This window comes from Salmo salar, chromosome 27 (genome assembly GCF_965601325.2).
Source record: "Salmo salar chromosome 27, fSalSal1, whole genome shotgun sequence".
Lineage (NCBI taxonomy): Eukaryota > Metazoa > Chordata > Actinopteri > Salmoniformes > Salmonidae > Salmo > Salmo salar.
Genome location: NC_138317.1, coordinates 14,329,049 through 14,348,551, shown reverse-complemented (window position 1 = coordinate 14,348,551; position 19,503 = coordinate 14,329,049). Strand labels below are relative to the sequence as shown.

Sequence of the window (19,503 nt, the reverse complement as noted above, 5' to 3'; positions counted from 1 at the left end):
GATCCATTTAAAAATCATTCCTTCCTCCCTCGCCCCTTGCCCTGCAAGGGTATACTCGTTAGACGTCATGATACGTTATCAGAAGTGTCCACTTAATTAGAGGGCTGAGGGGATAGGGTGTGTCTTGTAAGTGTTTGGACCGCAGACAAGGTCCCGTAAAGTCTTTTCAGTTGGTGGCAGTCTGTACCTGACAAAACCAAAACTTGGTTAGAAAAAAACCCAATATCTTCATAGTTCTCATTTTTAACAAGATGATTTAGGCATGTTATTTGGATTATGCTACAAAGGTCCTACCACTCCCATTGTTTTGCACCCTATGATGCTTATCAAACCAGGATCATTCAAATACTAACTTGAAAAAAACAATAAATAATGCATGTTACACAATTTAAATAACTGCATTCAACACAAATGTTGAAATAATTCTGGCCAACAGAATATATATATATATATGATTCAGTTGAAGTCGGAAGTTTACATACACCTTAGCCAAATACATTTAAAAACAGTTTTTCACAATTCCTGACATTTAATCCTAGTAAGAATTCCCTGTCTTAGGTCAGTTAGGATCACCACTTTGTTTTAAGAATGTGAAATGTCAGAATAATAGTAGAGAGAATGATTTATTTCAACTTTTATTTCTTTCATCACATTCCCAGTGGGTCAGAAGTTTACATACACTCAATTAGTATTTGGTAGCATTGCCTTAAATTGTTTAACTTGGGTCAAACGTTTTGGGTAGCCTTCCACAAGCTTCCCACAATAAGTTGGGTGAATTTTGGCCCATTCCTCCTGACAGAGCTGGTGTAACTGAGTCAGGTTTGTAGGCCTCCTTGCTCGCACACACTTTTTCAGTTCTGCCTACAAATTTTCTATAGGATTGAGGTCAGGGCTTTATGATGGCCACTTCAGTACCTTGACTTTGATGTCCTTAAGCCATTTTGCCACAACTTTGGTAGTATGCTTGGGGTCATTGTCCATTTGGAAGACCCATTTGCGACCAAGCTTTAACTTCCTGACTGATGTCTTGAGATGTTGCTTCAATATATCCACATAATTTTGGTCCTCATGATGCCATCTATTTTGTGAAGTACACCAGTCCCTCCTTCAGCAATGCACCCCCACAACATGATGCTGCCACACCCGTGCTTCACGGTTGGGATGGTGTTCTTCGGCTTGCAAGCCTCCCTCTTTTTCCTCCAAACATAACGATGGTCATCATGGCCAAAAAGTTATATTTTTGTTTCATCAGACCAGAGGACATTTCTCCAAAAAATACGATCTTTGTCCCCATGTGCAGTTGCAAACCGTAGTCTGGCTTTTTTAAGGCGGTTTTGGAGCAGTGGCTTCTTCCTTGCTGAGCGGCCTTTCAGGTTATGTCAATATAGGACTCATTTTACTGTGGATATAGATACTTTTGTACCCGTTTCCTCCAGCATCTTCACAAGGTCCTTTGCTGTTGTTCTGGGATTGATTTGCACTTTTCGCACCAAAGTACGTTAATTTCTAGGAGACAGAACGTGTCTCCTTCCTGAGCGGTATGACGGCTGCGTGGTCCCATGCTGTTTATACTTGCGTACTATTGTTTGTACAGATAAACGTGGTACCTTCAGGCGTTTGGAAATTGCTCCCAAGGATGAACCAGACTTGTGGAGGTCTACGATTTTTTTCTGAGGTCTTGGCTGTTTTCTTTTGATTTCCCCATGATGTCAAGCAAAGAGGCATTGAGTTAGAAAGTAGGCCTTGAAATACATCCACAGGTATACCTCCAATTAACTCAAATTATGTCAATTAGCCTATCAGAAGCTTCTAAAGCCATGACATCATTTTCTGGAATTTTCCAAGCTGTTTAAAGGCACAGACAACTTTGTGTATGTAAACATCTGAACCACTGGAATTTTGATACAGTCAATTATAAGTGAAATAATCTGTCTGTAAACAATTGTTGGAAAAATTACCTGTGTCATGCACGAAGTAGATGTCCTAACCGACTTGCCAAAACTATATAATTAGTTAACAAGAAATTTGTGGAGTGGTTGAAAAACGAGTTTCAATGACTCCAACCTAAGTGTATGTAAACTTCCGACTTCAACTGTATATACATACACAGAAATATGATCCCGTTGTCATTTCCTTTTTTTAAATCATGGCTTGTAGCCTATATGACCTAACTTGATATATTTTCAGGTAAAGGAAGTTTATCATCAATACCCTCACCCCTTTTGATTCTTATGTTTTGCTCATTGTCTACTGTTAAATCGGACTCTCTGGCACAAAATATACTGAAATATATCTCTTCAACTGACCACCATCTAGACAAAAATAATATTATTTCGGAGATAGTACTATTGGGACTATTTACTAGTGACATGGTCAAGTCATTTGTATTGTAAAAAAATTTTTGACAAAAAACTATTTAGCAAAAATAGTAATTCTAGACTAAATCAAAGCAACATACAAACCCAATGAATTTCCCCACAAATAAATGCATGTTGTCTAACATCATGCCCAAACCGGTTGTGCGCATGCGTCTGCCATCGTGCGCAGATTGATTTTGTCCTCCACACGAAATGCGATCATGACACGCAGGTTGAAATATCAAAACAACCTCTGAACCAATTATATTAATTTGGGGACAGGTCAAATAGCATTAAACATTTATGCCAATTTAATTGCTAGCTAATTTGTCCTATTTAGCTAGCTTGCTATTGCTAGCTAATTTGTCCTGGGATATAAACGTTGAGTTGTTATTTTACCTGAAATGCACAAGGTCCTCTACTCCGACAATTAATCCACACATAAAACGGTCAACCAAATCGTTTCTAGTCATCTCTCCTCCTTCCAGGCTTTTTCTTCTTTGGACTTTATATGGTGATTGGCATCTAACTTTCATAATAAGGTGTATTACCACAACTGACCGACCGACCGACCTCAGTTCATCTTTCAATTACCCACATGGGTATAACCAATGAAGAGACGACACGTGGGTATATTCTTCTATAAACCAATGAGGAGATGGGAGAGGCAGGACTTGCACCGCGTTCAGCGTCACAAATAGAACTGACTTCTATTTTAAAGCTTAGCAAAGCAGACGCTCGTTGGTGCGCGCAAGCAGTGTGGGTGCAACGATTGAATAATATGTATGTGTACATTTATTTTGCAATGCGACGCGAGCGGTGTGGTCAGCATGTAAGAGGAAATGTATTTATCTCACTTGCAACAACAGGATTTGGGGTCAAAGATGACTGAAGGATGAAGATTCAACCAGATAAAAAATTGGGTAAAAGCTAACATAACATAGAATAGCAGAGAAAGTGGGGATTGCACTAGAAAATGAAATGATTACTTTTGGGTGTATGGAGTAAAAAGTACCTCATTTTCTTTAGGAATGTAGTGAAGTAAAAGTAGTCAAAAAATGAATAGTAAAATACAGTACACATACCCCCAAAAACTACTTAAGTAGTACTTTCAAGTATTTTTACTTAAGTACTTTACACCACTGAAAATAAGGTTGCATGATGATACACTACCGTTCAAAAGTTTGGGGTCACTTAGAAATGTCCTGGTTTTCCATGAAAACATACATGAAATGAGTTGAAAAATGAATAGGAAATATAGTCACGACATTGACAAGGTTAGAAATAATGATTTTTAATTGAAATAATAATTGTGTCCTTCAAACTTTGCATTTGTCAAAGAATCCTCCATTTGCAGCAATTACAACATTGCAGACCTTTGACATTTTAGTTGTCAATTTGTTGAGGTAATCTGAAGAGATTTCACCCCATGCTTCCTGAAGCACCTCCCACAAGTTGGATTGGCTTGATGGGCACTTCTTACATACCATACGGTCAAGCTGCTCCCGCAACAGCTCAATAGGGTTGAGATCCAGTGACTATGCTGGCCACTCCATTACAGACAGAATACTAGCTGACTGCTTCTTCCCTAAATAGTCCTTGCATATATTGGAGCTGTGCTTTGGGTCATTGTCCTGTTGTAGGAGGATATTGGCTCCAATTAAGCGCCGTCAACAGGGTATGGCATGGCGTTGCAAAATGGAGTGATAGCCTCCCTTCTTCAAGATCCCTTTTACCCTGTACAAATCTCCCACTTTATCACCACTAAAGCACCCCCAGATCATCACATTGCCTCCACCATGCTTGACAGACAGCGTCAAGCACTCCTCCAGCATCTTTTCATTTTTTCCGCATCTCATGAATGTTCTTCTTTGTGATCCAAACACCTCAAACTTAGATTTATCTGTCCATAACACTTTTTTACAATTTTCCTCAGTCCAGGGCCTGTGTTATTTTGTCCATCTTAATCTTTTCTTTTTATTGGCCAGTCTGATATATGGCTTTTTTTTGTTGCAACTCTGCCTAGAAGGTCAGCATCCCGGAGTCATCTCTTCACTGTTAACGTTGAGACTGGTGTTTTGCGGGTACTATTTAATGAAGCTGCCAGTTGAGGACTTGTGAGGCGTCTGTTTCTCAAACTAGACACTCTAATGTACTTGTCCTTTTGCTCAGTTGTGCACAGGGCCTTCCACTCCTCTTTCTGTTCTGTTTAGAGCCAGTTTGCTCTGTTCTGTGAAGGGAGTAGTACACAGCATTGTACGAGATCTTCAGTTTCTTGCATGGAATAGCCTTCATTTCTCAGAACAAGAATAGACTGACGAGTTGCTGTTTCCAGCTACAATAGTCATTTACAACATTAACATGTCTACACTGTATCTCTTATCAATTTGATGTTATTTTAATGGCCCAAAAATGTGCATTTCTTTCTAAAACAAGGACATTTCTAAGTGACCCCAAACTTTTGAACAGTAGTGTACATACAGGTTCAATATTATGTCCATTTATAAATGATTAATAGCTGGAGGTAAATAGTGACTCACTATTAAGCAAGCACTGACTGGCTAGCTCACTATTTTGACCAATGTTTTATAACCCATTTAATAATGGTTTATAATGCATTTACAAATGATTAAATAACCATTTTTAACGTAATTACAAACGGGTTAGAAACCATTTAGAAATGAAACCATATTGGAAAGTATTACCCATTGTACTCATAAATGTAATTTCTTATAAATTCCAAGACACTCCCTAGAGTACCAAATATTATTTGTTTTTATTAAGGTTAGGTATATGCTTTTGTTGAATTTATATAATAACATTCCAACCTCGTTTAGCATGATCTATTCCATTATGGCATGATTCCATTATTTTAATTATTTGCATGACTTTCATTGAGATACTTTTTTTTAAGGCAAACCGCAAATTCCACTTTTGTGTCTATCTTCACATTTTTGGGTCCGACCACCATTAATCAATTAAGAACCGTCTTATAAATTAGGGTTATTTTAGATGATAACTAGCTAGATAGGTGGGTCTGACCTATCTAAAATAACCCTAATTTATAAGACAGTTCTTACTTGACTAATGGTGGTCGGACCCACCTATGTGAAGCTTGCCACAATAAGGATTAGTCACAACAGTGGAATTTGCGGTTTGCCTTCAAAATAGAGGTATCTCATTGACAGTGATGCAAATTAATACAAATAGTGGAATCATGCCATAATGGAATAGATCATGCTAAACGAGGTTGGAATGTTCCAAAATAAAATACAATTTGTTTATTTAGTGGCCCAACACTCTAACCACTAGGCTACCTGCCGCGCCTTGTAGACTGATACCCCATTTCATTGATCCCCAATCCTTAGTGCAATATGAATGTCAATACGCACAATAGGCTAACTGGGGAGGTGATTTCCCACAGTCAAAGTCCCGCAATAGGAGCTACGAAAGGCCAAACGCAAATTCCACTGTGTGGCTAATCCTAATTGTGGCTAGCTTCACAACACATAACCCCGTCCGGTCAAGCCATACCAGACAGATGAAGCTAGCTGGCTGCTTATAACGTTAGCTTTGGGCAACAAACAGGGTAGCTGGCTAGCTAGTTATTTCAATAGGAAAACAAAGTGGCTACCTAGCTAATACTTGCTCACATGGATTCCTAAATTATTGCTAAGAATATTGAAAATTACTGCAATTTCTACTGGTCATTTGTGCTAGCTATGTACCAAGCTAAAGCTAGCTACCCCATAAGTTGCTAATAACGTCTGTATCAAAGATATTTGAAAACATTGTTTACCCTGCTCGTTTGATCCTGATCTAATTTCAAATGCTCACACAGACGTTTTCCCTTTCAGTCGAACAAATAACGCCTTATTACCAACGCAGTAATGTACAGCAGTGATCATAATGGTGGCGCTTGGCTTGTACATGCAAATTCAGCACACACTACATTCTATAATATAATTGTGTTATTTGACGTGTCAAATTAAATGTGTATTTATTTTTTGACAGGCAAAGACCCAAACTGCGTTCGACAGAATTCTACTGTCTGAAAAGGTACATACGCTTCTGATGCGGCACCGTTTTCACTAAAAACTCTCAGGATCGAACGTTGAACCAAAACCAGCAACAGGTCTTTAAAAACAATTTGATTGGATATTAACAAACGTAAACTATCTCGCCTACCACCTACATACATTCATTGGCTAGATCGAAAGGAGGCGGGTTTTATGATAGACTAGTCGTCGTCGCAGGGGAGGAAGAGCAAGACGGCCATCTTCGTGAGGTCGAAAGATTGCGTGTTAAGGTAATTCTTCAAGTAAGGAACTTAAAAAATATATAAACTGCACAACGGTATACTATATGTGTTAATAGTCAAACTGTTGTTGAATTATGGACGGCAAAGACGGCGGTCAGCTTCAACCACAGTCGTTTCTGAGCTAGCCAGTCGTTAGCTAGCTTGCTGGCTTACAACTTCTGTACGTTAGCTAGCTAACAGTCTGACTGCTGGAAATGAATGTGTTTTGTGGCGATGATATTGCCACTGTGAAAAATAACAGGCAATGTTTGCTTGCTAAGAATAGTTAACAACCTAATGAGCTCCTGGGTCATCATTCGTGTCTAATTTTTATGATGAAACAAGCGCTTTTCTTCCCTGGACAGGCAAGGCAAATTGTGCGAGTTTGACTGTGACAAGATATGCTCGATTTAGCTTGGAAGGCTAGCCGGGTGGGCGTGGTAAATGTTTGGGACCAGTCCATCGGCTGGCACGTCGGGCTGTGACCTAAATCGAGTGCACATACTCTTATTTAGTGCAGCAAGCACAAATGTAAATAGTATGGACCATAATAACGAATGAATGCACACGGTTTAATATTTGGTTATTTGACTACAGTATAGGTACCTTCATTGTCAAATAATCAGTATGTTTCATGTTATTAATTTATTTAACCCTTAAATACATTATTTTATTCAAACTAATTAGTTACCATATAAGTTAATGTGTAGGGTATGTCAGAGAATGGTTTATCAATAGATGGCTAGAATAACAAATGTTTTCCCCCTCAGCTTTCCAGCTATCCTGCTCAGATGCCTAGACACTGCTCTGCAGGTGGATGCAAATCCCGTGACACCAGGGAAAATCGTAAGGCTGGCATTACCTTTCACAGGTAAGTGGATCCAATCTAATTTTACCTAAGCATTAAGACTGTGGCCTCTATTTTCAGCTGGCGCTGAGGAGGCGCAAGTGTCAAACGCACGTTAGTTTGCAATTTTGTCATGTAAAAATTGTCGCGCTGGCATTTTCAAGCTCTAACACCAGGTGTGGCAATTTACCTGTACAGTGCCTTGCACAATTATTCATCCCCCTTGGCTTTTTTCCTATTTTGTTGCATTACAACCTGTAATTTAAATGGATTTCATGTTATGGACATATATAAAATAGTCCAAATTGGTGAAGTGAAATGAAAAAAAATAACTTGTTTTAAAAAAATGTAATGGAAAAGTGGTGCGTGCATATGTATTCACCCCCTTTGGTTGCACCAGATCTTATGTAGGGGCTTCATAGCAATTACCTTCAGAAGTCACATAATTAGTTAAAGTCCTCCTGTGTGCAATCTAAGTGTCACATGATCTCAGTAAAAATACACACACCTGTTCGAAAAGGCCCCAGAGTCTGCAACACCATGAAGACCAAGGAGCTCTCCAAACAGGTCAGGGACAAAGTTGTGGAGAAGTACAAATCAGGGTTGGGTTATAAAAAAATATCAGAAACTTTGAACATCCAACAGCGCATAATTAATTCCTTATGGCACCACAACAAACCTGCCAAGAGAGGGACTCACAGACTCTGGCGCAGGCATGCCGCTAGCGACCCACCTCGACAACATCCGGTGAAATTGCAGAGCGCCAAATTCAAATTACAGAAATAGTAATAAACATTAATGAAAAAACAAGTGTTATACATCGGTTAAAATATGAACTTCTTGTAAATCCAGCTGCTTTGTCAGATTTCAAAAAGGCTTTACGGCGAAAGCATAACATGCGATTATCTGAGGACAGCGCCCCCCACACAAAAGCATACAACATTTTCCCAACCAAGCAGATGACTCACGAAAGTCAGAAATAGCAATAAAATTAATCACTTACCTTTTGAAGATCTTCATCTGGTTGCAATCCGAAGGGTCCCAGTTGTTTTGTTCGATAAAGTCCCTTTTTATATCCCAAAAACTCAGTTTTGTTGGCACGTTTTGTTCAGTAATCCACTGGCTCAAAGGCAGTCAAAACATGCAGACGAATACATCCTAATAGTACCGGTAAAGTTTGTCGAAACATGTCAAACGATGTTTATAACTAATCCTCAGGGTGTCAATTATCTAAATCGATAATATTTCAACCGGATAATAGCGTATTCAATAGAAAGGAAAAAGAACGAAGGTCGCACACACAGTCACGCACGCAAACCAATACTGCATGCTTCCCCAGTCCCCTAACCAAAAGGTATTTTTCTTCGTCATTTTTCAGAAAACAAGCCTGAAACCATGTCTAAAGACTTGACATCTAGTGGAAGCCATAGGAACTGCAATCTGAGCCCTAACCAATTACATAGTCAATAGGCATTCAATGGAAAACCACTCGCATCAAAATAAATCCCACTTCCTGGATGGATTTTCCTTGGGTTTTTGCCTGCCATATCAGTTCTGTTATACTCACAGACATTATTTTAACAGTTTTAGAAACTTCAGAGTGTTTTCTATCCAATGCTAAGTATATGCATATCCTAGTTTATGGGCCTGAGTAACAGGTAGTTTACATAGGGCACCTTATTCATCCAAGCTACTCAATACTGCCCCTGTTCCCAGAGAGGTTTTAAATAAACACAGACCTTCTACTTAACCATGTATTACTTTGCCATGCACATTATTGCAAGTCTTCATTAAGTTCCTGTGGTTGCCAGGTTGCCAAAGCGCGGAACCCCACGCCGGGACCTATGGATCGTCAACTCGCACCGTACTTTGAGCATGTCATTCATCCGAATTTCCGAATACTGCCCCCGTCACTAAAAAGTTAATCAGAGAGGCAACAAAGAGACCAAAGATTAACCTGAAGGAGCTGCAGAGCTCCACAGCGGAGATTTGAGTATCTGTCTATAGGACCACTTTAAGCCATACACTCCACAGAGCTGGGCTTTACGGAAGAGTGGCCAGAAAAAAAGCCATTGCTTAAAGAAAAACATTTGCAAGCACGTTTTGTGTTTGCCAAAGGGCATATGGGAGACTCCCCAAACATATGGAAGAAGGTACTCTGGTCAGAGGAGACAAAAATTGAGCTTTTTGGCCATCAAGGAAAACGCTATGTCTGATGCAAACCCAACACAGTGAAGCATAGTGGTGGCAGCATCACGCTGTGGGGATGTTTTTCATCGGCAGGGACTGGGAAACTGGTCAGAATTGAAGGAATGATGGATGGCGCTAAATACAGGGCAATTCTTGTCTTCCAGAGATTTGAGATTGGGACGGAGGTTCACCTTCCAGCAGGACAATGACCCTAAGCATACTGCTAAAGCAACACTCGAGTGGTTTAAGGGGAAACATTTAAATGTCTTGGAATGGCCTAGTCAAAGCCCAGACCTAAATCCAATTGAGAATCTGTGGTATGACTTAAAGATTGCTGTACACCAGCGGAACCCATCCAACTTGAAGGAGCTGGAGCAGTTTTGCCTTGAAGAATGTGGCAAAAATCCCACTGGCTAGATGTGCCAAGCTTAGAGACATACCCCAAGAGACTTGCAGCTCTAATTGCTGCAAAAGGTTGTTCTACAAAGTAAGCTGTATAAACCCACTGTATAATGTCAGCTCGCTTGCGCTGAGGTGGCAGATGCGGCAATATTTGAGGTGTGTCCTTAAAAACATGCACCAAAGTGAAAATTTCATGCAGCACTAATGGGAAGTTTTAAGACCCACAAAAAGGTAACCGTAACGCAGTTAATAATGGCATGTATTTTGAGAGTGGCAGCGTAGCCGATCCAGCCATGATACACAGTGCCCATGGAATGAGAAGTTTTTTTTGTACTGGTGATTTTCATAAGCTTGTATTTAGAAACCAACTAAGGGTTTCCCCCCATTTTGTTTAATTTGATTAAAAACCAAGCATAGCCTACCCTCCTCTTAATAAATGCTGGTTTAGCAGCATCGCACAGGTGTCTTTTTATCCTGGCCAAGTAGCCTATGAATAAAGGGTTTTAAATGGTCTACCTTAATATTTGAAATATTATGGAGGTTTTTGCCCTCGTGCTTTTTCATTATTCACAATTCACATAATTTTGCTTGTTCATCCCCATTTTCAAAGAGCGCCCCTTGTCGGATTACCAAAGACGTGCTCCAGTCCAAACTATTCAGTCCTCCTATAATGCCACTGTTTTTTTAAAGAATCTGCCTCGCACATAGGCAACGATACAATTGACAGGAGCCTATTATTTTGTATAGACGTGTGAATGTTCTGCGTAAAGATATTTAGGCCTGTGAGTGCACAGAGTGCCTTGGAACGAGAGAAGCAATTAATCATTTTTATGACCGATCCTATTTAGAAATAACAGGGTTTTAGTCAAATTAAAAGATTAACTTATTAGAAAGATTCACCGTTCATGGGTTTATGGTGTGAATGTACATGGCTCGAATGTAACGCTATTTCTGGAGAAGTGCAAATATGATCTGTAAGATGGTTCCATGATGTTTATAAAACATTAATGTTATAATGCTCGCAAATGTGAGTGGCCATTCCCTCTGTCTTTATATTGGATCTTTATCCAGCCCCTTTGAAAAGTTTGGATGTGCATCAAACCCTCCATAGTCTACCATAGATACCTCTATAGATACCTTGTCTGTATTATACGCACACAGGGAGCAATTATGATTTATTTGTGTTAGATTTGTTAAAATAGAGCCCTGTGACTTGTACTGTGCGTTCTGGAAGTATTCAGACCTCTTCCCTTTTTGCAAATGTTGTTGCGTTACAGCCTTATTCTAAAATTTATTAAATTGGATACCCCATGACAAAGCAAAAACAGGGTTTTATAATTTCTTCAAAATGTTTAAAAATAAAAAACATATCTAGAAGTATTCAGACCCTTTGCTATGAGACTCGAAATGGAGCTCAGGTACATCCTGTTTCCATGAATCATCCTTGATGTTTCTACAACTTGATTGGAGTCCACCTGTGGTAAATTCAATTGATTGGACATGATTTGGAAAGGCACGCACCTGTCTGTATAAAGGTCCCACATTTGACAGTGCATGTCAGAGCAAAACCAAGCCTTGAGGTCGAAGGAATTGTCCGTAGAGCTCCGATTGTGTCGAGGCACAGATCTGGGGAAGGGTACCAAAAAATGTCTGCAGCATTGAAGGCCCCCAAGAACACCGTTGCCTCCATCATTCTTAAATGGAACAAGTTTGGAACCACCAAGACTCTTCTTAGAGCTGGCCGACCGGCCAAACTGAGCACTCGGGAGAAGGGCCTTGGTCAGGGAGGTGACCAAGAACCCGATGGTCACTGACAGAGCTCTAGAGTTCTTCTGTGGCGATGGGAGAACCTTCCAGAATGACAACCATCTCTGCAGCACTCCACCAATCAGGCCTTTATGGTAAAGTGACACCATCCCTACGATGAAGCATGGTGGTGGCAGCATCATGCTGTATGGATGTTTTTCAGCGGCAGGGACTGGGAGACTAGTCAATATCGAGGCAAAGATGAACGGAGCAAAGTACAGAGAGATCCTTGATGAAAATCCTGCTCCAGAGCACTCAGGACCTCAGACTGTGGCGAAGGATCACCTTCCAACAGGACAATGACCCTAAGCACACAGCTAAGACAACTCAGGATATTTCAGTTTATTTTATTTTTAATACATTTGCAAAAATGTCTAAACCTGTTTTTTTTTTCTTTGTCATTATGGGGTATTGTGTGTAGATTGATGCATTACTTAATTATTTAAAAAGAAATTCAGTTTTAGAAGGCTGTAACGTCAAAATGTAACAAAGTCAAGGAGTCTGAATACTTTATGAATGCACTGTAAAGGATTAGCCTTCTATGTCAGAAAAGTTGTGTTAAGTTATGAACTGGCAATCATCACCAGCCCACTGTTTTGGAAACTCCAAACCCATTTGAACATTTGTATGTTTGTCATGTATACAGAAGATTTTTAACCTCTCTGGGATCAGTGGAACGCTAGCGTCCCACCTCGACAACAGCCAGTGAAATTGCAGGGCGCCAAATTCAAACAACAGAAATCTCATCATTAAAATTCCTCAAACATAGAAGTATTATACACCATTTAAGATAAACTTCATGTTAATCGAACCAGTGTCCGATTTCAAAAAGGCTTTACGGTGAAAGCACACCATGCGATTATGTTTGGTCAGCGCCTAGCCACAAAAAAAACATACAGCCATTTTCCAGCTAAGGAGAGGACTAAATTAATCACTAACCATTGATCTTCATTTGGTGGCACTCACAGGACTCCATGTTACACAATAAATGTTTGTTTTGTTCAATAAAGTGCCTCTTTATGTCCAAAAACCTCAGTTTAAATTGGCGTGTTATGTTCAGTAATGCATTGTCTCAAATAACATCCGGTGAAATTGCAGAGAGCCAAATCAAATTACAGAAATACTCATCATAAACATTGATGAAAGATACAAGTGTTATACATAGGCTTAAAGATAAACTTCTTGTTAATCCAACCACTGTGTCAAATTTCAAAAAGGCTTTACGGCGAAAGCACACCATGCGATTATGTTTGGTCAGCGCCTAGCCACAAAAAAGACATTTTCCAGCCAAGGACAGAACTCACAAAAGTCAGAAATAGCGATTTAAATTAATCACTTACCTTTGATGATCTTCATCGGATGGCACTCACGAGTCCGTGTTACACAATAAATATTTGTTTTGTTCGATAGAGTCCCTCTTTGTGTCCAAAAACCTCCTTTTTGTTTGCGCGTTTAGTTCAGTAATCCATATGCAAAAAGTGCGGTCCCAACATCCAGACGAGAAGTCAAAAGTTCCATTAAAGTTCGTAGAAACATGTCAAACGATGTTTCTAATCAATCCTTAGGGTGTTTTTATCATAAATATTCAATAATATTTCAACCGGACAATACCGTTTTCATTAGAAAGGAAAGAGAACGAACGGCGCGCTGTAAACAACTCATGGCTTTCAGCTGAGCCACTTACTCTGAGTGTTCTTATTCTTTCCCCTTTCACAATAGAAGCCTGAAACAACTTCTAAAGACTGACGTCTGCTGGAAGCCTTAGGAAGTGCAATCTGACCCCACAGATACTGGACATTGGATAGGCATTCACTTAAACTACAAACTTGAGAATTCCCACTTCCCGGTTGGATTTTTCTCAGGTTTTCCCCTGCCATACGAGTTCTGTTATACTCACAGACATTATTTTAACAGTTTTGGAAACTTTAGAGTGTTTTCTATCCAATACTACCATGCATATGCATATCCTAGCTTCTGGGCCTGAGTAACAGGTAGTTTACATAGGGCACCTTATTCATCCAAGCTACTCAATACTGCCCCTGTTCCCAGAGAGGTTTTAAATAAACACAGACCTTCTACTTAACCATGTATTACTTTGCCATGCACATTATTGCAAGTCTTCATTAAGTTCCTGTGGTTGCCAGGTTGCCAAAGCGCGGAACCCCACGCCGGGACCTATGGATCATCAACTCGCACCGCAAGGGCCCACAAGGCCAGGGGCCATGGGACCCCCAGAGCAACTTCATCTATTTCTGCTCCAAGCACTTCACCCCAGAGAGTTTTGAACTCTCAGGAGTCAGGTATGTAGTGTCTTTTCCAACTGATAGAGGGCAGTGTTTACCTCAGAATTCCAAAGGTTAGGTGATAATGTACTGTATCTCTAGTGCCTAGTTTCCACTGGAAAAACTTCAGCCTAACTGTCACGGTGATTATGTATTGATGGTTAGTGTTATAGTCTAACTCTTTAATCAACATTGAAATGATTGAAATGAAAGAAAATGCAATAAATTGCAAAGTAAGCTTAGTGCTGTTGATATTGATACAGAGACACTATACATAGAAAAGTATATTTGAACAACCCTTCAAATTAGTGGATTTGGCTATTTCATCCACACACGTTGCTGACAGGTGTATAAAATCGAGCACACTGCCATGCAATCTCCATAGACAAACATTGGCAGTAGAATGGCCTTACTGAAGTGACTTTCGACGTGGCACCGTCACAGGATGCCACCTTTCCAACAATTAAACTGGTCAACTGTTAGTGCTGTTATTGTGAAGTGGAAACGTCTAGGAGCAACAACGGCTCAGCCGCGAAATGGTAGGCCACACAAGTTCACAGAACGGGACCACCGAGTGCTGTAGCGCCATCTGGCAGTCCGACAGATGAATCTGGGTTTGGCGGATGCCAGGAGAACGCTACCTTCCCCAATGCATAGTGCCAACTGTAAAGTTTAGTGGAGGAGAAATAATGGTCTGGGTCTGTTTTACATGGTTTGTGCTAGGCCCCTTAGTTCCAGTGAAGGGAAATCTTAATGCTACAGCATAGTGACATTCTAGACGATTCTGTTTTTCCAACTTTGTGGCAACAGTTTGGGTTAGACCCTTTCCAGTTTCAGCATGACAATGCCCCCGTGCAGAAAGCGAGGTCCATACAGAAATGGTTTGTCGAGATCAGTGTGGAAGAACTTGCCTGGCCTGCACAGAGCCTAATCGCCTAACATCAGTGCCCGACCTCATTAATGCTCTTGTGACTGAATGGAAGCAAGTCTCCGCAGCAATGTTCCAACATCTAGTGGAAAGCCTTCCCAGAAGTGTGGAGGCTGTTATTACAGCAAATGGGGGACCAACTCCATATTAATGGCCATTATTTTGGAATGAGATGTTCGACGACCAAGTGTCCACATGTAGTGTATGAAAATATACGGTATGTAACAGTGCATCAAGGATAACTGCCAGCATTTGAAATGATCGTCATCTTGCCTTCTAACTTTACACAGTGGGTACCGAAGGCTGAAGGACGATGCATTGCCCACAGTCTTCGAAATGGTCATGCAGCCAGGAGGAAGAGGAGGGGGGGAAACTCCTAGAGGAAAGGGCAAACAGAATGTCATAAGCCTACAGACCAGGTAAGAAAATTGAATAAATCAAATGTATTTGTTATATTGTCTATCATATATATGGAAGTACATGTAGCACAGTGTGCAATTTGATTTTAGTCGTACACTTTATGATTAGAAACGATGAGTCACTATTGTACATGTAGATCAGAGCTGGAATGCATGTTAAATGTCATCTTTCCTTTTTAAGGAGGTCCCGCTCTCTGAAAGTGGAACAAAACAGCCAGAATAGCGCACAACAAGAAATTGAAGCGAAAAATATAGTTAGTGGAGAACAAGTTCAGGGCTCTGAGACACCCAATGGGGAACCTAATAACCGGATAGAGCTGGGCAAAGCCCAGGCCCTCCCTTCCCCCCAAGGAACGTCTGCGCCGACTGTCGAAACACCACAGAGTTCCCCTCAACAACCATCAGGCTCTTCACCCAGAGACCCACCTGGTTCTCCATGCTCTCCCCGTCCTCATTCCCCATCGCGATACATGCTGCGCCTACCCCCACCTCCTGGCTTCTACCTGCCCAAGGAACACAACTATGCTCAGCATTGCCCCCTGGTGTGGCGGAAGCGTTACGACAGGGCCATCGACAGCCTGGAGAAGTCTCTGCGTCTGCTTAGTGCGGCCAGGCGGAGGGAGAACCGGCTGCGGCATGCGCTCCTGCGTCTCAGAGAGAATCGTCTGAAACACACCCTGCTTCGCTCCCGGGACGGAGCTAAGGGCAGGGGAGGTCGAATACAGGGGTTGGAGAGGAGAGGACATGGAGATAAGGCAGGAGGTGCCAGCCTGGCTGAGCCAGAAGAGACTGAGATGGATGGAGTGCCAGAGGACTTGGGGCTATATGAAGATGGACCTGGGGAACCGATTGACTGGGGAGGGCGGGTCCGGACTACAGAGACTAAAGCTGGGTTGGAAGAGGAGGGAGGTTACTGCTTCTACTGTGGAAGAGGGCGAGAGGACGATGGGGTAAAAGTGTCCAGGGGAAGCTCTCAGATAAGGAAAGGTGGACAGGGAACTATGGATGATGGCTCTTGGAGCTCTCAGGTTGATGAGGGGGACAGAGATGGTCGTAGAGGAAGAAGAATTCCAAAGAAGGCTCGAATTCGAAAGGTTGGAGAGGCCACAACATATGCAGGAGCGCCACAGGAAAGCTATGAAAGCTACTACTATCACTGTGGCGCGTCTGAGAGTGGTGAAGATGTGCAGGTAGTCATGGTGGAGCTGCCACCTGAGAAAGGGGTGAAAACTGGGGTGGAACTTCACTGCAACCCTCAGCTGTCCATCCCCCTGTTGCAAACACAATCACCGGTGGGCCTTCAGCAGATGCAGCCCTCAGGCAGAGCAGCACTGCAGGATACCCACAGCCGGGTTCAATTCCTGCAGCCTTGCCCAGCCTCCCAGCAAGGGTTACTCGTCACAGACCTGAACTCAATAGAAGCAGAGCCAGTGGACAGCCAGCAGCAGCTGGAGGAGCCGGTGTTCTGGATGCAGGAGGGCCAACTGCTCTTAGTGCCTGTGCCCTCTGAAGACTGGCTGAAGGGCACAGTTGGGATGGAGGGAGTGGCAGAAGAGGTGGGAGCACAAACCATATTAGTGTCAGAGGTGGGATTTCCGAGAGACTTGGTGGAGGAGAAAAAGGGGCTGTGCTTGGAGGGTGGGGGTACAGGGCTGAGGGTTATATTGCCCACTGATGGACAGGGAGGCCACCACTCAGACATCAGGACTACTGTGGTGAGCGGTGACGTGAGGGAGCGGTTGAAAGAACACTTGGAGGGGTTTCAGCTCCAGCTTAGCAGTGAGTTTATGGACTGAAGGCTGTATCATATTAAAGAGCCAAAGTGTGAAAGCCTTCATGTAGAGTGCAAAGGTGTCAGCATACTGTTGCGTTTTATATACATCAGCTAAGATGGTGGAATGTTATAACTTAAATCAGGCTGGAAAGTCAACAGAACCATTTAGCAGGACAAATCAGTCATTCATATTCTTACCAGCTTGTTAGCCCAGAATGCAACCCAAAATGCTTAATAAAAATACAAAAACATTCCATTTACTCCACTTAGGCTTGTGTAGTAGAGCAGTGGATCCCAAACTGTGGGGCGCGCCGAGAGGTCGGTGGGGGGCGCAAGGTGCAATTTCGAAATTGGGAAGTTCATCATCAGTTCCTCTTGTCATGTCAGTCCTTGCATACCATAGAGAGCTATTTACAACTTACTTGTTAGAAATCAACTCGCCCATGTCAGCTAACTTTGTTTTTAGCTAGGTTTTTTTTAACCAGGCAATTTCTGTTGTAATTGTGCCCATAAAAAATAGACGTGGTGCACGCATGCACAGCGTGATGTTCCCCAATGCAGGAAGTGTGAAAACGTTTGGGAACCCCTGTAGTAGAGCATATAAAGTGCAATTGAAAACATTTCAAAGCATACATCACAGAATTAATGAAATACATTGTAAATCATGCCCAGTTACACTTTTCATTGCCTGTACATACAATTATTACAGTATTAATAAAATAACGTATAATAATTTCACCATCTGTAACCTTAAGACTTTGTTCATGCTTACACATTTCATGTAACTGATTACATTTGGCATGCATGTAATTTATACCATATTACAGGGGCTGCCAAAAGGTTGCTGGAATTGATATTTAGTTATTTTAAGACATTTCTATTAGTTTATTCACAAATAGTACAGAAGTGTGTGGGTCACTGCAATGACCCCAAATGACTCAAAATCTAGGTACGCAAAACCCATCCAAAATATTGTCTTGGGCAATACGGTACAGGCAAAATAAGTGAGAAAATCATGTTAGATTGTATTAAGTGGAACATCCCTTTAATTAGGGTGCCCTGTCCTAAACAACATGCAACAATCGGCTCACAATCTTGTTCCTCTGTCTTTCCAGACTTGGAATGTTTTTTTTTCCCCAAAAATGTGTTCTACCTTTACCCCTTCAACTGGTGGTTTGATTATTCTTCACACTCAAGAAACTAGTGGCAACCTGCTATATTTAACATTTTACGCAGCTAAATTCATGCATTGTGGGCAGTCTGTTTTAACTTCGAAAAGGCCTAGGCCTTTTCTCATTTAGAAAAGGTCAGTTCTCCACCCTCTGTCCTCCACCCTCTGACCCAGAAACCGATTAGTGGTCGAGGAGATGTCAATTTGTCTGTAAGTGAACGGAAGTGTCCCCTCCTCAATAGCCAAATCTCATCGAGAACAGTGTGTACCCTACCTGAATCCTTTGCGTTAGACTTTTGAAATCTAGGGCTTTTTCGCAATTTTCAATTCCTCCGTCCTCTCTCGCCTCCTTTTGAAAAAGGTAATCGAGGAGAGGCGGCGAAGAGAGGGAAAGTCAACGAAAATGTGCTTGTATGAAATTACTCTCCTCCACTCGCGCGTCATCAGACAAATTCCGTTTATAGGGGTGGATCCCAAAATAAATACGTAAAGTGATGCAAACAAATTTAAGTTAGCAAAATATAGGTAACACTATAAGCAGTGGTGGAAAAAGTACCCGATTTGTCATACTTGAGTAAAAGTAAAGATACCTTGATAGAAATTGACTCAAGTGAAAATCACCCGGTAAAATACTACTTGAGTAAAAGTCAAAGTATTTGGTTTTAAATATAAGTATCAAAAGTAAATTTGAATTGCTCAAATATACTTTATCAAAAGTATAAATCATTTTAAAATTCCTTATTATTAAGCAAACCAGATTGCACCATTTTGCTTGTTTATTTAATTTTAATTTACAGCAGGCCAGGTGCACACATTAATACCCAGTTGACTACATTAAAATTGTAGAAGCACTCAATGGTGCTGTCCATCCTTATACAGCCTTTTGGACCCTAGAGGCCTTTATCATTATCTATGGGTAGGATACACTTGACTAGCCCCAAAGAAAGGTGGCTATTGAGGAAGCCTACTTGGTGGCTTTCCACACAACCCCCTCATAATTGTTCCTCAGTCTTTAAAGGGGCCATTT

The 19,503-nt window shown here is 41.3% G+C and overlaps 1 protein-coding gene across 2 annotated transcripts; it reads left to right on the top strand.

Moving 5' to 3' along the window:
- Window positions 1-5,579: 5,579 nt before the first annotated feature.
- thap7 (THAP domain containing 7) lies at window positions 5,580-18,043 on the top strand. Of its 2 annotated transcripts, none has more exons than XM_014177161.3 (5): window positions 5,580-6,678; window positions 7,428-7,528; window positions 14,047-14,202; window positions 15,403-15,531; window positions 15,713-18,043. In XM_014177161.3, exons 2-5 carry the CDS (start codon window positions 7,449-7,451, stop codon window positions 17,325-17,327), a joined length of 1,980 nt encoding a protein of 659 aa, XP_014032636.1. In that variant the 5' UTR covers window positions 5,580-6,678; window positions 7,428-7,448; the 3' UTR covers window positions 17,328-18,043. The 2 variants fall into 2 exon arrangements, with proteins under 2 accessions (XP_014032636.1, XP_014032634.1); XM_014177159.3 differs by having other exon boundaries at window positions 5,581-6,666.
- Window positions 18,044-19,503: the final 1,460 nt, after the last annotated feature.